Raw genomic sequence first — 16,897 nt, 5'->3', positions numbered from 1 at the left:
TGCACCAGTGTTTCCCAAAGAGTTCTGATGCTTTATGCTGATCCTCCCTACTGGAGATATGCAGATGAGTTACTTTTCTGTCAGCTCTGTCCAATGAAATTCAAGATCATGCTGCTAAGCCACCTTTTTACAGGAAAAATAATCTAATGACTGGATTGCAGTACTTGTCACAGAAATAAATTGCCTCCTATGTTCAGATAGCAGCAAGGTAGTGACCACTTAGTGCAAATCTTCTTCCTATTGTTAATGGTTTCTCAGTAGGATAAAAGCCTGTGCTCTTGGCAGCTAAAAGGTTTAGTCACATCTAGATAACGTATTTGAGACAAGACACAACTAGATCAAACTATTATTTGTGGGGGTTTTGCCTCGATTCATCATGCTGTAGTACTTTTTCCAAGAGTTCAGCTTCAGAGCTCTGACCAAGAGTCACTGATAAGGGTTTTTGGGGGTCTGATTTTGTTTCTCCTAAGTGTCTGTGTGTCTTTGTTTTTCTCACTTTTTGTTGCATTCTAATGAACTGTGAGCTGGCTAGCCTTCCTGTGTGGTAGGTGTAAAAAATTTGGCTGTCTCCCTGTTCCAGCTTCTGGTAGTGAACATGAGCTCTCTTGCCATTCCTCTGAAACTGTGCTATGTTCCAAAAAGATGATTATAGAGTGCAGTATTTAAGGGTTGAAGGATGGCATGAGATCAGATGCTGTGGGGGGAACTGGCTATATTTGGAAATCTCAGTGATCTGCTACTACTTATGTGATCAGCTGTAGAGAGGACAGAGTCAAAGAGTGTCAAAAGGTGTCTGCTGAACCTTTTGTGCTTTGACAACTGCTTTTCCCCAAGTCTACTGTAATTTTAATTTAAGATGATGTCAAGTAGTGCTAGTATTCAGTCATTTTAATAAGCCAGTGAGTCTTAGCAGCACGGACTTGCTGGCAACTCACTGTTTGAGCCTGGTGCTGTTACATCAGCTCTTTTGTAAAGACTTCATCATGCACAAACTTTTATGCTTATCCCACTTTTTCTGCCAAATTGCAACAGTGGTCAGTTTGAAACTATATACCAGGAGATTTCATTGGCAATTTGGGCTAAAGCAAAAACTTGAATCTCTGAAGGTTAGATTTAATTGTCTCCCTGTCTCTTTTAACTGTAATAAAAGAGTGGTAAAAAAGCTTCAGCTAGCTCTCCTTTTATTTACTCCAGCAGCAGGTTCAAGCCCAAAGGAAAAAAAAAAGGTATAAAACAAGCTGAGTTGGCCTTTTGTATGTATCAGAGCTTTTCTAGCATTGGTTTCTCCTCAGACCAAGCTTGCTTGCTGTGAGGATAATCTGACTCACCTTTCGAAAAGTTAAAGGTCAGCTGCACTTGAGGAAGCCCCTGGTAGGCAATGTAGGCTCATAGAAAATACCCTCAGCTCTTGCTTGACAATCACCCTCTCTGAAGCCATAGTCTTGTCTTTGCTTGCCTCAGGCTTCTGAGATCCCAGGGTAGTTTACTGCCCTGCAGAAAGCACTGGGTAGATCTCACCACAGTGTTCACTGCTGTGTATTTCGTGGGGAAGAAGAGAAGGTGGGTTGTTTTTGCTTTTGAGCCCATGCGTGGCTCATTAATCTGTGTCCCTTCTGTGGAGCGGCTGATGATGCATTTATTTGTTTCTTCCTTCCTTCTTTTTCTTCAGTGCTTTCACCCTTTCATTTTGAAGGCATAAGGTGTGTTAGTGTAAAGAATGATCCCATGGTAAGGGACTCTGATTCCAGGATAAAAGTGAATTACTAAAACAGAACAGAATTTCTCTCTTAGGTAGAATGAGTTTTTAGAATGATGCTACATAGGCAGAATGCAATTCTCATTTATATACCAGCCACTGACAAAGGAATTGATTATGTTGCTGCCTGCTTTTAGGTATGTAGATTTATACCTGACAACTAGCTCTAAGTTCACAAGTAGTAACAAATCATATAAACCAGCTTAACCACTGATAGCAATTAGCTGTTTTAGAATGTGTTTGAAAAGGTTGTGTAACTGGGGAAATTGTCAGACAAGAGAAGATCCAATAAGGCTGCTAGAAGAGATTTTGTGGGCAAATTAAATGGGTACTTATATAAAATTACTTACTATTGCAGCGTGTGCGCATGCACGCTTGTGGGCTGGGGCTGATGAGCCTCTGGCAGGGAGCTTTGCAGAAGCTGCAAATATTTCTAGTGGAAACGAAATCTCAGCTCAGTTCTGTGGCATGTGACTTCCTATTTCTGTAGGTTACTTCCACGGGACTTCCTCTGTTAAACTGACTTGTCTCTGGAGATTTGATCTGGAGCTGGAGCGTGGTCTGCTTTGTCCTGTGCCTGTGACAGCATTTTCCCGGAGTTTGCTTTTGAGTCTTTTATTTTTATTTTGCACTGTCTCCAGCATGCAAGGATCTAGTGGCTGCTGCCCGTGATCGGAAGCTGAACACGTTTATCCAGGTCTCAGTGGTGCATCCAGCCGAGCACATTTCGACGCGGTATTCAAGCACTGAAATCGTGGAGGTGAGAGTCTTTCTTATTCAATGAACATGCTGATTATTGGATTGCTCATTTCTTCCTTAGAAAGTGAATTAGGACTGAAACAAGTTAGTGCATAGTCTTAGGTAAGACAAGCACACTCTGGCAGTTAGTAAAGCATACTGAAGTGTGCTGTAGTTCTTGGCATTTCACCAGGATAAACAGAAATTAACTTGGCTTCTCATGAAAGCTCTGTTGTTCCAAGTAGAGGCATGGAGAATATTCCTATTCTCCAGACACAGGTTTAGAAAGAAACAGGGAATAGTTGCTCTCATGAAGGGACAAGGCAATGCAAAGTAAAACTTAAGAGTGTAGTGAGTTTGGAAAGTATTTTTAAATGCAGAAAAGCATAGGTGTATTATGTGGTCTGTTATCCTATTTGTTTTTTGTTCTATTTTTTCCATTAAAGAGCCGATGCTTTTGCAATTTGAAAACTATTACCCTAAATCTATAATTTGGGAAAGACATGTGTCTATGTAATGTCTGTGACTTTACATAAAAGAATTAGTAATTTGCATCATAAATTACAACAAAAGTTGTGTGAGGCTGCTTTGCTAGTCCTCACCTTGCCCTGTAAGCATTGGTGTCAGAAAGAGCAAAAATGAAGGGTGAGCAATGTAGATGTAACTTGCTTAACTTACTGGGGAGATTCATTAAGAGCAGCAAAGTCTCATTGTAAACACTCACATGATTTCACCAGAGGCTTGTTTTAACTGTTAAATACAATGAGAATATTTCATGAGGTCTTTGTGTGATGACTTTCACCCAACTACTAATTAAATTATTATGGTTTCAGCCCTCAACCATCCTGAAACTGCTTCATTCAAATATCTTGTATCTGATCAGGATGTCTCATGGCAGACTGTCTGGAATGATGTTGTGCAAAAGATGAATAGATAACTATGTATTTTTTTAAATAGAAGTTGATGCATTTCCTAATACAATGTCCTAAACTTCAATAAATTCCTGAATTTGTTTTATCAAGGTTCTTGGTTTTGTAGTCAAGCTTTGGTGGAGGGGAAGGCAGGGTCTCAGAAAGTTAATCCATAACATAAATTACCTTTGTCGTGCACAATCCTTTTTTTTCTTTTATTACTTAATGGAAAATTTAAGGATACACTCCTGGTAATCTTTGGAAATTAGGTGTAATTAAGCATTAAGAAATTATAAACAACATTTTGTATTATTCATTTAATTGTACATCTTCAGCTATGATGTAGTTACTTCTCTGTACAGCTTTTAAGTGTAATCATAATGTTTCAAAGCACAGGAATTTTATTTTATAGCAGTACTGCCTAAAGAGGAGTATTTCAATCCCCTCTCCACAAAATCAGTATCCTTAATGTAATACTGACAGTCTCTGTAGCATTTCTATACACTTAGTATTGCGGCTTAATGAAGATGGCTCTTTTTTGTATGTGTGTGCATGTTAAATCCTTAGTTCATTTAAATAAAGATGAAATTTTGGTACTTTCAAAAAGTGCTGTGGGAGTAAGAAAGGGTTTTTGGTTATTATAGGTTGTATTCCCGAACCTGGTACTGGCTGAGCTGTTTAAAAATGTGATATCAGGCTCTGCCTCTGAAGCACTTCATATCCTTTCCAGTTAAAAAAAACTTTCCAGGAAGTTGTAGTTTTGTTTGGGTTTTGCTTGTTTTTCTTTTTTAGTTGTCCTGATAAAGTTTCAAGGCTGTAAGGCTGTTTGTTTTTTCTCATTGATTGGGTAATAAAACTGAGCTGTTCCCATCTCTCTGCTGTAGACAGCTGACACCTTTTGGGTTTCTGTACCTCCACAGTGACATCCTTCACATTGCTCAGCTGTTACCTTACTGAGTGTTTACTCATGTTGCACAGGGTACAAAAGATCCACTGTTTCTGACTGGTGTGACCTTCCCACCGGAATACCCCATCTATGAGGAAACTAAAATAAAACTTACAGTCTATGATGTCAAAGATAAATCCCAAGACACGGTAAGTGCTTTGCTTCAGTCCTTGCACAGATCTTACTGAGGAATGAGTTTCTTGCTGTGTTGTTCTTTGGCTCTCGTTAGCAAATTGGGGAAATGGTTTGATGTAAAATTGGTTTTGTTGTTCTCTTGTGCCTGAAATCTACTTTTTCTGTTATTGATATATTAGAGACTAGGGAAAGGGAACCATGCACTTAAGATGGGCATTTTGCTATTGGCTTTTTAACTGGTTACATGAGTCAGCACAGCTATTCCTGGCAAATAAAAGATTGCTCTGGTGTGCTTTTTGAGGGCAGAGAACACATGGAGTAGACTCTGATAGCACCGCTGTGAATAATCTTTCAGAAATATCTTTCTGATAATATTTTACTTACGTGCATAAACCAGAATGACAGTAGAGCCTGTAACTTGGGAGAGAGCTACTCATATTTAATCTCTTGGGCGGTGATAACTGCAGCTTTCTGTTGCTGCTTTTGTTGTTGATTTGTAGCAGTCCAAACTCTACAGTGTCACAGCTGAAGGTGAATCATGTGGGGTTCCAGTGTTGTACGTTCTTGAATACAGAGTCAGCTTTTTATTCTTGGGCATTACTCACTTGAGCTGATATATGGAGGTCAGTGGGACAATCTGAGTGATTTAACTGCCCCATAAAGAGCTTGAGTACTATTTTATGTGTTCCAGATAATCTAAGACAGCCTTAGACAAAGGCTAAGCCTTTGGACAGAGCTAGATGTCATAACAGGACCTATGGGAGATGTGTGTTTTTCTCCTGCAGCAGCTGGAGTCCAGCTGATAGTTTGCTCTTAGACATCAAGAATGGCTGCATTGACACCTGTATTTAATTAACTGGATTGCTCTGTAGCTGGCACCCAGCATGATTAAAGCAAGTGCAAGCTTATGTCCTGACTGCATATATGTTCATTATCTGTAAGAAGGAAATCAAAGGCATAATTTGAATCTTGAGACGGTCTTTGAACTGCTTACAAAAGTGAAGTTCTATGTTTTGGGGACTTGTAATTTTTTCAGGTAGAAAATTATTGATCTATTTGTTTAAATTTTCAACCTTTGTGAGCCAACAGGTTGGTTCTGTCCCCTCACTGTGCTCTTTCATGGGAATGTGTGGAGTGTTTTAAGCATCAAATCTGAATTTCTTCTCTGTTTAAGAAGGGAAGGGACATGTGTGTGCATTTTAGAATGTATATCTCTTAAATTTGGTAGTGGATTCGACTACAGGGACTTAAAATGGGATCTGCTGTTTATTCAATGGAGATGTCACCTGTGCACAGGTAACAGGCATTGAGTTAATGGAGTTGGACTTTGTCCTTTGCTTTCAGTTTCATTTTGACTGACAGATGCTGGAAAATAATATCCTATCTGTAAGTGATACAAGTGAACTGGGTTGGTAGTACTTTTCCCTGTATTACTGCTTTTCTAGCTCCAGGCTCCTCTACTGCCACTTATGAAAGAGAAGATCTACCCTAGAGAACTAATATAACTTGATAAGCTTTTTGCAAACCTGTAAGAACTTTCTGTAACTGTTCCTTACAATTGTAGTTCAGGACTAGAGTCTCTCCCAGGGAATCCCACTGATGTAGCTTGTAAACCATGAGAAAATACCTTTCTCTTTTGTCATAGCATTTATATTGTTCTTATGTGAAACATTCTAGATCTGCACTGTAGTATCTTTTTGTGGGGGAAAGTATTAATCTCACCTCTGATTTACATATATTTAGCATTTTTTACTACTCAACCATTTTAAGCTGGATGTAGGCAAGATAAAATTAAATAAGATGTAAGATTTAAATCAAGATGAGCTGCAGCATATGTGAATGACCCCAGGCTACCCTAGTTGCAACTTCATCTGTGGCAATATTTCGACTTCTGTTTACGTCCTAAAATCTCAGTCATGATATAACTTGACTTCACCTGTAATTAATTAGAAACCATCATGCTTTCTATTAGTTTGGGTTTGTTTTGTTGTTTTTTTTTTCCAAGTCTGGATGTTTATGTAGGCTCATAAAAGTCAGGTTAAAATGAGCTATAATTTGATATCATTACCGGCATAGCTGCAACAGCACAGATCTCCATGCTTGGAGATCAAACCCAACAAATTGGATGTGTCCCTTTGGCAGTGAAACTGCTCCGAGTGCTGTGGTGTCACAGCTCTGATTCTCCAGTCTACAGCAGAGCTGGCTTTCTTGTTCCTCCAAAACTGCTGCCACATATTACAGCTGCCAAATGTAGCCCCACCATTCCTCCAAACTGACAGGTAATCCAGTTTTGGGTGGAGGAGAGTCCAGGCCTGCTAGGCATGCACTGCTCTTCTAGGCTGTGCTCCAGAGCAAATGTCAGCTCAAATAATTGGGCATTTGTAGCAGAAATAAACCTTGGATTTGACTCTGAGCTGTTTTGCAGAAACTGTGTTACAGTAATAATTCCCACAGCATTAGGGCTGTACTGCTGCTTGCCTCAGTTAATAAGCTCAAAGTAGTTAATATCCCTTGTCACAAATATATGCTTTAACTTTTCTTATTTATTTTGATGCAACTGTAAGAAGTGAATTCTGTGCATTAATTAAACTCAGCAGCATTTTACTACCACAAATAGAAGACTGTAGAGAAGGTGGGCAAAGGGCAGTGAGTACATCACTGGGTAAAGCGTTTTCTTGGGTTTTGTTAAACCTCACTCTGACTATACAAGAGATTTTGGTCTCATTTTCAAATCCACTGGAATTTTACTGTAATACAAAATTAACTAAATACTTGTTGAGTTGTGCACACAAGTGATAATATTGAAGTGAAATAAGATTCTCCTCATTGAGAAACAACCAGAATTTGTGGCCTGCTCTTTAAAAAAAAATCTTGAAAATTACCTTTTAATGCTAGTATTCCTGTACCAAAAAGCTTTTAGTTACTTCACTCTGGACTGTCACTTAACTTACATTGTGTAAGAGTTATGGTTTAATTATATTGAAATACTGTGCAGCTGGGATCACATTCACTCTGCTTGACACACTCAATGTTCTGACTGCACTTTGCACTTTTTATGCTTCTCTGTTTGATGTTGATCATAATTATGTCTTGGCTGTGTCGGATTTTCTGTTATTGCGGCTTTTTAGTTTAATGAAATGGGGGTTTTTGTTTGTTTTGACTAGTCTAAGTGATTAGTTACTGTAAGTTTTCATGTAAATAAAACTTTTAAGAAAGAGTATGGTATTCCCAGTTCACTTAGATATACTTAAAACAAAGTAGTTGAAATGCTTATGAAATACACTTTAAATATATCCAGCGAAGCCACGCATACAGATCGGTGGGTAATGCCATATTATGAGAAATAGTGACATCTGTTTCTACATCACAGATGTAGATTTTTCTTCTCATTTTGCCATGAGTAAATTTATGTTTTGCTGGCTTGAGCTACACTGTCTTGAGGATTTTATAAAGTTGGGTTTTGTTGCAATGCTGGGGCTGTACCTGTTCTCTGTCGTTGTCAAAGAAGATCAGAATTATAGGCTTATAAATTGTTGAAAAATTACCTCTGTCCCACTTTTGCACAAGCATGCTGTTCTTAGCTTTTTTATAGGCGTGCAGGTTAGCCCAGTTTGGTCTAGCAAGTTTTAGAGCTGAAGCCGGGTTCATTCTCTGGGACAATACTGCACAGCACAAGTCAGGTACCACTGCTTCATGACAGAGGCACAGAGAATGCAAAGCTGATGATTTTGTGCTACACTGAGAGAAGCCTACTGCCCAATCTGGGAGGCAGCAGTCGTTGTTCTTTGCTTGGAATATGCGTATCCTGCAGCAAGAATTAACCTCATACCCAGTGAGCTGGGCCACTTCTTTTTCATCCACACATGGGCAAGTGCTGGGAACAGAGGCAGAAGCAACTTTCTGTACCTGCTGGGAACTTTCTGTATCTGATCTTTGCATCATCCCTTCAAAGATCATCTCCTTTGGATGGATATTGCTATTGGAATTCATGTGCGATACTGAAAGTTACACACGCCAACTCCAATGTTATCTCCTGAGAGCAAGGAGAAACTGGAGGTATAAAATGCTGTTAAAATATTACATTTGACAGTCTGGTCTTCCTTTTTTTACTTCCCAAATTTCATCTTAATCACTCAGAATAAAATTAGATTAATTTGATAATTTTAGAAGTAGTGGGGCTAGAAGTTCTGTTTTTGATACGGGAACATATGTTGTAAAGTGGCAATTTAAGTTTACTTAGGCTTTAAATAACATGTCTTTTAACCCTTGGGGTTTAAATCTTCTATTAAACCTGTTCACTAGGAATGAAATTTTGCAAAAGGTTTTGCTTTGTGTGTTTCTTGATTTTGCAAGCGTCCCTGTTAAAATTGAATCCTGCTGGGGTGAGTTAGAAAATGAAGACTGTCCATCACGACAGAGGCATTTTGAGTTAAGCTGTGAAGCCAGATCTGAAGTGACAGCGTTCCATGTTCCCTTGTGGGCATTGATCCCTGTTACACCACCACCACCATGCAGTTTGGTCTTGGGTGCCTTTGCCTTCTCTGCTGAAGAGACACTGGGCTGGAGCATTAGGAGTGGTAAATGTGAAATCTTGTACCTTGCCTTCCTGTTCTCTGCCTGCACCGGAGTGCACACAGTCCCTCATTCCTGTGAACGCTACAAATACTGAAACACTTTCTCTTCAAAAACTGAAGCAAAGTGTTATACTTTGTTTAAAGAAAAAAAAAACACTTAAGTCTTCCCTTTATCAGTTGTGTTCCCTGCTGTATCTGCAGGATTTGCAGAGAAATATTGCCTTAAACTAGAAAGTCCTATTATCTCATTCTCCATAATAGAGCAGTACTGTAGACTGCTACAGTCCTACCCACAGAAATACTTGCACTAAAGAAGCTTTAGATGTTCATGTTTCTCTGCAAAATCATCTATTTTTTTCTTAAATATGTATTTGATGATAGATTTAGTTTTCCTTTTGCATCAGGCTAGATATTCTTACTAAATATCATTATTAGGAGGAGGAGAGGAATGTTTTTTGTTTCTTCGAGGCACCTGCATGTTGAATCCACCTAAGGTATTATTGTCAGTCATTTCTGTATTTTTTAAAAGTCTTGGATGCAAAAAGGGAAAGTCAAACTACTGACGTTTCTTTGGGTTTATATTTATATAAATTCTTTCTTTGAAGTGGCTGAGGTACAAATAGGTTTCATATATCTTAGTCTGTTTGTAAGAGAATTGAGGATAAGTGTCAAGACTGGTAAAGTTACAGTTATAGGCTTAAAGTCCATTTGTAGCCTTACTGCTCTTTTGCATCTCACCTTTGAAAATTTAGTGGGAGGACTTGGTTTTGCACAAATCTTTCTCCCTTTGAAACTATCTACTACTTTTTCCCCTACCCTTTTATTACTTTTTTTCTTTTCTTATTGAGGAAAACTCCTCCCTATTGCTGTATCTTCAGGGAAAATTGTAACCTGCTGTTAGTTAATTTTCTATTTTCTTTTCTTTTTCCACCTACTCTGCCAATCAGATGCTATTGCTGCCTCACATCAGGCAAAGGTTTGTTCTAAGAGCTGACATTTGGGGAAAGATTTGTAGAAGTACCTAGCAATGAGACTAATGGTACTCTCTAAGAGTTTAAAGGGTTGCCTTGAAAATTGCTTAGAAAGAAAGGAACAAATTAGTAAAGGATAACATTTTCCTGTAAATTTTATTTTAATCAGCTAGGGATTTCAGTAACATAGGCATGATAGTTGCAGTCTCTGTAGCACTACCTAAAACCCTTGCAAATATGTCATTCCTGTGTATCCTTCATTGCTCTGCTCCGCACTAGACCAGCACAGAGCACATCAGAACAGTCAAACAGATCCAAGGTGGCTTTTGCACTGCCCTGTCGTTTCTTAGGATGACTTGGAGTGTTCAAGGGGCAAGTGCCTTGCATGGAAGGCTGGGATATTTTCCTCTGGAATATGCATGCTGCGGCGAATAGAGGGAACAGACCATGGCACAGTGTTCCTGTAGTCAGTGTGGAGCAGCCTGGCTGTCAAGACATGCCCTCAAGTTGTAGAACGTGCTTCTGTCCTTTCAGAGAGTTGACCCACTTTCCCTCTGAGTGCCTTTGATGCTGACACCCCCTGGACAAGGCACTGGAGGAGCTGCTCATCCCTCAGGAGGGATGGCTGGTGCTGCCAGCAGGCTGAATACTGAAGCCCTCAAAGGGAGCCCAGGCACTGCGGGGGTGAAGGATTTCCTTCAGCTAAATGCAGCAGCATGGAAACGTTAGAGTCACTTCAAGGATAAGATTTGTTTGTTCTCATTGGTAATTTTTTATTTATTGTCAGTTTTTTATTTATTGATCAGTTCTTCCAGCTCAGATGCGTGGGCACCCAGACAACAGCTGGCCTCGCTATTAAAGTCTGGAGCAAAGAAGGCATTTTAAGTACCTCAGCCTTTCCCTCATCTTCTGTCTCTGTGTGTCTCTGCATCCATTAAAGATGAGGTTCTCCTTAGCCCTCCTTTTGTAGCTAACGTATTTTTAGAAACATTTGTTACTGTCTTTTATGGCAGGCGCCAAATGAAATTTCAGATAGCCTTTGGTCTTTCTAATTTTCTCCCTGTATAAGCTAATGGAATCCTTGTAGTCCTCCTGCATTGCTTTCCCTTTCTTCCAAGGGCCACAAACTCTCTTTTTCTCCTTGAGTTCCAGCCAAAGCTCTTTGCTCATGCAGCTTAGTCTTCTTCCCCACCAGGCCTCCTTTGGCATGGGAGGAGGCTGCTCCTGTGTCTTTAAGATTTTGTGAGGAGTGTCCCTCCTTCCTGGACCTCTTTGCTTCTCAGGACTGCTACCCAAGGGACTCTGGTAACTGCATTGCTAAATGGGCCAAACCTTGCCCTCTGAAAGTCCATACTGGCTGTTCTGCTGACTCCCTTTCCTTTTCTGAGACTTGAAAACATTATTTTGTGATCACCATGCACAAGGCAGGCCCCAACCAAAACATCGCCCACCGGTTCTCCTCTGTTCACAAAAAACAGGTCCGGTGAGGTGCCCCCCCGGTTGGGTCACTCACCAGCTGCGTCAGGAATGCCTCTTTCCCACATTCCAGGAATCTCCTGGTCCCTTTCCTCTCTGCTGGGGATGAATTTCTTGTGGATTTCTTGCTGGGGTGAATTTCTTGCGGATATCTGATAAGTTGAAGTCCCACCATGAGAACGAGGACCACTGATGGAATGACTTCTCCCAACGTTTCTCCACCTCTTCATCCCGGTTGGGTGGTCTCTCTGTCTTGTTGCCCTTCCCCCTGATCCTTTCCTGTCAACACTTGAGCCTATAGTAACCATCAGTAAGCTCTAGACAATCAGAGCCCTTCCTAATACACAGGGCCACCCCCCCACCTGTCTCCTTCCTTGCTTACTCCTTCTGAAGGGTTTGTAGACATGGGTAGGTATTGCACCCTTTGTAGAGATTGATGTAAAACAGAGCAAAGTATCCCATCAGGATAGAAAATATGAAAAGAAAGGTGTATGGAGCAGTGCTAAGTCTGCTCTTGCTTTTGTGCTATGAAAGCAGGTACTCAGAGGTTGGAAACAGATTTTTTCTTTTGAGGTTTTGGAGTGTGTGTTCTGTGAAATTGAAAAGAGCAAATTCAATCTGTTGGAACAGATTTTTCTTCCTCTACCATGTGCCTCACAAAAGTGTCTTTTACAGTTACAGCCATGCTTGTACCAGTAAATGTTTGCATTTGAAACTTTGTACTTAATAACAAAAGCTGAGCAAATAATTCTATTTAAAAATAACATTTGAAACATATGCACTGGATGTAATATGAGACTTTATCTTCTTGAGCAAATTTTTGCTAGAAGAGCATAGTAAATTGTTCTCAAAGCAAACTAGTTAAATGTTTTGTATTATGCTGTATTTTAAATATTTGATGAATAAACATGAAAGGCTTGTGTAATCATTTAGGATTTCCAATGCTGTTAGAAGTGCACGTATCATTGGATTTTACAGTAATCAAAGCCTCTTTATGTAATCATTATGCAGTATTTTACAGAACTAAATTCCCATGTGGCTGAAATTCTCCATGCTTGGCTTTCTTCATGCCAAAAATTAGGATTTTGTTTTGATCTGTTCTTTGTTATGTCCTGTTCATCACAGATTGTGTGATCACAAAGAGAGGGCAAAAATCCCTGCCTTCTAGCATACATTTTTTTTTTTTAAACAATATGTTTGCAGCTTGCATGGTGATCACCAGAAAGCTAAGAGAACAAATGAAAAATGCAGTGTTGTAGCGTGGTCAAAATTTAGTGCATGTGGTCCTCTCAAAATCTCAGCAGCATAAATGTGAATGAGCACCATTAACAGCAACAATTGTGGACCCAGGGTTTCAGTGTACAAAGCAGTTACTGTGTTCAGCAGAGCATCAGCTGCTTTGTAGTGTTCTGGCAATTTGTGGTATCTGAGATGTCCTTTCACTAAGGACTGAACTGACTTCCCTCACCTTGAATTTATTACTTTTAGGTGAGATCTTAGATTATAACCAAGGATTCACTGGCACAGGGACATTACTTATGTTTCTATTTATTCCTTTTTTTGGTGTCTGGTTTTTTTTCACCATTCTTCAGGGATGAGAATTGAGTGCATTTTGTTCTCCCTCCCCACCTCACCCTCCACCACCCTCCTGAGTTCTTCTCATTGCAACCATGGTATTTTTAAAGCAAGAATAGTTGAATACTTTTATAGGACCATGCAGCTGTTGATCTTTATTCTTGCAGTCTTATCATCCTTAAATCCTTTGCTGTATATACAGTCTCACTTGTGTCAAATGCAAAAGCTGGAAGTCACAACCATCCAAACCACTTTAATAAGATTTCATTTTTCTTTTTTTTTTTTTGTCCTGTTTTAGTTCAGAGTAGGGAACAGTATGAGTTTCTGTGTTACTGGGTTTTTGTGCCCCAGCTTTCCCTGCAGGTTTCAGCATATTTCAGTAAGGCACAGCATTTAAGGCATAACCAGTGTAATGGCTCATAGACCTCTCAAGGTAAATCAGAGCAGAAAACAAAGATGACAATTAGAAAATATTGTTCTGTCATCTTTGACTGTAAAACACCTGAGCCACCTTCTAGTGAATTTCAGAGGTCTCTCCCTGGAGAGGAAATAGAGAAATGTATTTCGTCTGCAAGTTGCTAACCAGACATGTTGTCATACACATCAGGAATAGTAAATAAGTAGAACATTTGTACCATTTCTAGCATATGTATTCTTGTGAGATAAAATGAAGGTTTTGAGTGTGTGTATGTTATATGTTAGTCTGACTTGATATCTGGCTTGACAGCCCTTTCTGGTGGAATCTGAATTCTTTTTACTTCGTGTGTCTCACTGTTACATATGGTTGTCTACATTGCTCAGGTTTTTGATTCTAAGGAAAGACCGTGGGCATTTGTTACTGTATTTTTAGTGAAAGAAAGAAAATTACTAGATCTCTGTGGAGTAGAAGTCTGGGTCTTTTAACAAAAAAAAAATTGTGCAGGTGTAACTGTCTTAGAACTTTGTCTCTACTCTTTCCATCAAAATCTGGCAGCAGCAGTTGGAGCAGCATTGTATCACAGCACTTCAGGGTTTTTTTCCCCCTACTTTACAGCAGCTTTACTGGGTGTATTAGAAGTGCATTCAGAGTTACCAGCTATTTCCTTCCATTGCAACAGCATCTGCACTGTGAGTAGTTGTATGTAGGTATGTTTTGTCTTAAAATGCAGATCCATAGGTTTGTGTTGGAAAACATCATTTCTCAGTTGAGAACCCTTCAGAGAGGTTTGTTTGCTTGTGAACAGAAAATCTGTGTCATGAGGGACAAATGTGATTTTTTTTCCGGCAGAAGGCAGGGGTTAGTATGTTTTTGAGATCCTTGGAAGGCTTGGATTTTGACACACAGCTGCCTCAGCCAAATGGAACACTGAGGTCTTTGATTTGTTATAGCTGTGGATCCTCATTGCCTCTGTTCCTGTGGAATAACTTGGCAGTTTTTCAGAAAGAAGTAATTGCTGGGCTCTTGCTAAAGAAATTATCTCTGAACGTGGAAGCTCTGGCCGGTTACTGCCCAATTATTGCTACCCTGGTTTGAAATAACATCATCCCTGTGAGACAAGGAAGTTTCTGAATAATTAGCTGGGTCCAAATGGCTTTCAGGCTTGGGTATGACAGAAAATTGTCCTTGCAGTCTAAATTCAAGTACAGGCACATATACCCAATTTCATTGAGTGGCTTCCTGAGAGACTTTTTTCTGTGTACACAAAATGCTCTGTAAGAGTCATGTCCCAAGTTTCATTGCCCATTAAAACGACCTTGGCATTATCAGCTTGCAGTCCTCTCCTGGTGAATAACTCTGTCTGGATTTAGAATTAGCCCTGTACAGAGTATTTGATAGTAGGGCAGGGGTGTATTCCTTTTTTGTCCTACTTTCTAATGTTCCTTTGCAGTAGCTCAGTGGCCCCTGGAAAAGGCTCCTGTAGGAGGGACCACAGGGCCTAAAGTTTTCATGTCTGTTCTCAGGCAGGTGAAAGCTCATAATGAGCAGTGTATTCAGCATGAAGACAAAAAGCCTGTTGACTCCAGTTGCATTAAACTCCACAGGAACAGGATACTGGCATTCTTAACATCTGAAATATTGTTCCTCAAAATCCATGAACTTTCTATTGAAGGAGTTGAAGAGACAGAAACAAGAAGTGAAGGGGTGTTATGCAGACAAGGCATTATTTGCCCTGGGTTTGGTTTGTTTCCCCCCTTTTCCTGCCAGTTCATTTTTTTTTTTCCAGATTTGCAGTTTGGTTTCCCTGCTAGGTGTGCAGCCTGTTCTGTATGCTCAGCATAGACCATGCTGTTTATTTGATGTTTCTGAAACTCTTCGATGAAGCTGCTTTTAGAATTACCTGACTTTTTTTTTCACTTTTATTTTAAGACAAATTGGATGTAATCATTGACTACAGGTGACTATAGGTCCTTTACATAGGAAAAGGCTGCAAATTCAGGTTATTTAGGCAGAGTAATTAATTCCTCCTATGATCTGAACACCTATCTCAAGTAACATAAAATATGCTGGATTGTCAATCTCCTCTTTAAGAGAAATTTTCAAGAAATTTGTATTTACTATATTTGCATCTGTGATATAATCACAGTGACTCTTGTGAGACTGCATGGCTTGGACATTTCTTTTGATTATTATTATTCATAATTATTAATGTCTTTTAATTTTTAAAAATTGAATGGGCAATAAATTCTTTGCTTCCTTATTGAGGGGCTGTCATCCATAACAGTTTATTGAGATGCTGTAAGTTAACCTGCACAGCATCATGCTTCACAGTCAATTGAAATGGAAGTGACTGGTCTTGACTTTGGGAATTCAGTACTGTAGACCCTGTCTGTTTAAGACCAGGTTTTTTGTATCCTGGTTGCTGGATACTTTCCATAACTGAGATTGCACTGTCTGAAACCAGATACAGTAAGTATTTTTATATAATGATGGCAACTTGTTTAATATAGGAATGCGAAAAAATTTTAGATTTTCAACAAGGTGCATAGCTTTATTACAGATAAAAAGTTTTATTCTATAGTCTATTTTCTTTATTCTGTAAAGAAAAGGAAACATGTTTTTGCAGGTGGTTGTAACATTTGTTATGACTTCTAAATTAGAGATAATAAAAGTAAGTGCATGTGGTTTGGGAATGTGCAAATGTTTTCCTTTACCTTTTTCCCCACCAAGTGATGAGAGGACAAGGATTTAACCTGGAATTCAGCAAAATTTGTGTTGAAAATGAGCTTCTTAAGGCAACCTCTGGACTGGGGAGAAAATATGCTTTGCTATAACATCCTATAGTCCTTCTCTGCCAATACCCAGACCTGGAAACCTGGGAGGAGAAATGTGCTGAGTGTGTGGCCAACATCCCAACACAAAGTGCAGAGTGGAAGGTAGATGCTAGGAAAAATCTTAAGGGCCTAGATATGATCTAGAGGCCAATCTAATAGTCCCTAGCAAAGTAGAGCCATCATTGCTCTCTTACATGTCTCACCACGCTAAAATACATTTTTGGCTCTTCTGTTCCTTGGCTGCTGAAATTTGATTTTTGTCACATGATGACTGGGGGATGGGGAGCAGCTGGCCAAGTGGAATAATTAGTAGGGATGTGATAGGAAGAAAGTCCTAGAGAAATTCATATTCAGAGAGAAAGAGGTTGAATTAGAAGATTTGGTCAAACTTTATGTTGAGTTAAATAGCCTACACCATCCTGTCTCAGGTGTGCATTCAATTGGAGCTGGGTTTCTTTGCCTACAAATAGAGCTGGATCTCTGAAATGGGCTTCAGGTCCCAATTCCTCTGATATTTGCCCTTGGAAAGAGTGATGATACAGGTAAGGCATTGGAAGGAGTTA

At 39.5% G+C, this 16,897-nt stretch overlaps 1 protein-coding gene across 6 annotated transcripts in view; it reads left to right on the top strand.

Annotated features, from left to right (window-relative positions):
- INPP4B (inositol polyphosphate-4-phosphatase type II B) overlaps positions 1–16,897 on the top strand; it is a 289,404-nt gene that overhangs the window by 121,813 nt on the left and 150,694 nt on the right. For 5 of the 6 annotated variants that reach the window (XM_071452338.1, XM_071452337.1, XM_071452336.1 and 2 more), the window contains 2 exons: positions 2,398–2,516; positions 4,384–4,500. The exons of the other annotated variant lie outside the window; for it this stretch is intronic. In XM_071452338.1, the coding sequence (XP_071308439.1) occupies positions 2,398–2,516; positions 4,384–4,500 (236 nt within the window). The remainder of the gene's footprint in view (positions 1–2,397; positions 2,517–4,383; positions 4,501–16,897) is intronic. 6 annotated transcript variants of the gene reach the window in all.

Source organism: Agelaius tricolor, unplaced genomic scaffold, assembly GCF_023055355.1.
Source record: "Agelaius tricolor isolate 1412-34295 unplaced genomic scaffold, bAgeTri1.0.p SCAF_34, whole genome shotgun sequence".
Taxonomy (NCBI): domain Eukaryota; kingdom Metazoa; phylum Chordata; class Aves; order Passeriformes; family Icteridae; genus Agelaius; species Agelaius tricolor.
The sequence above is the reverse complement of the archived record's forward strand: the minus strand, read 5'-3'. Positions and strand labels throughout refer to the sequence as shown.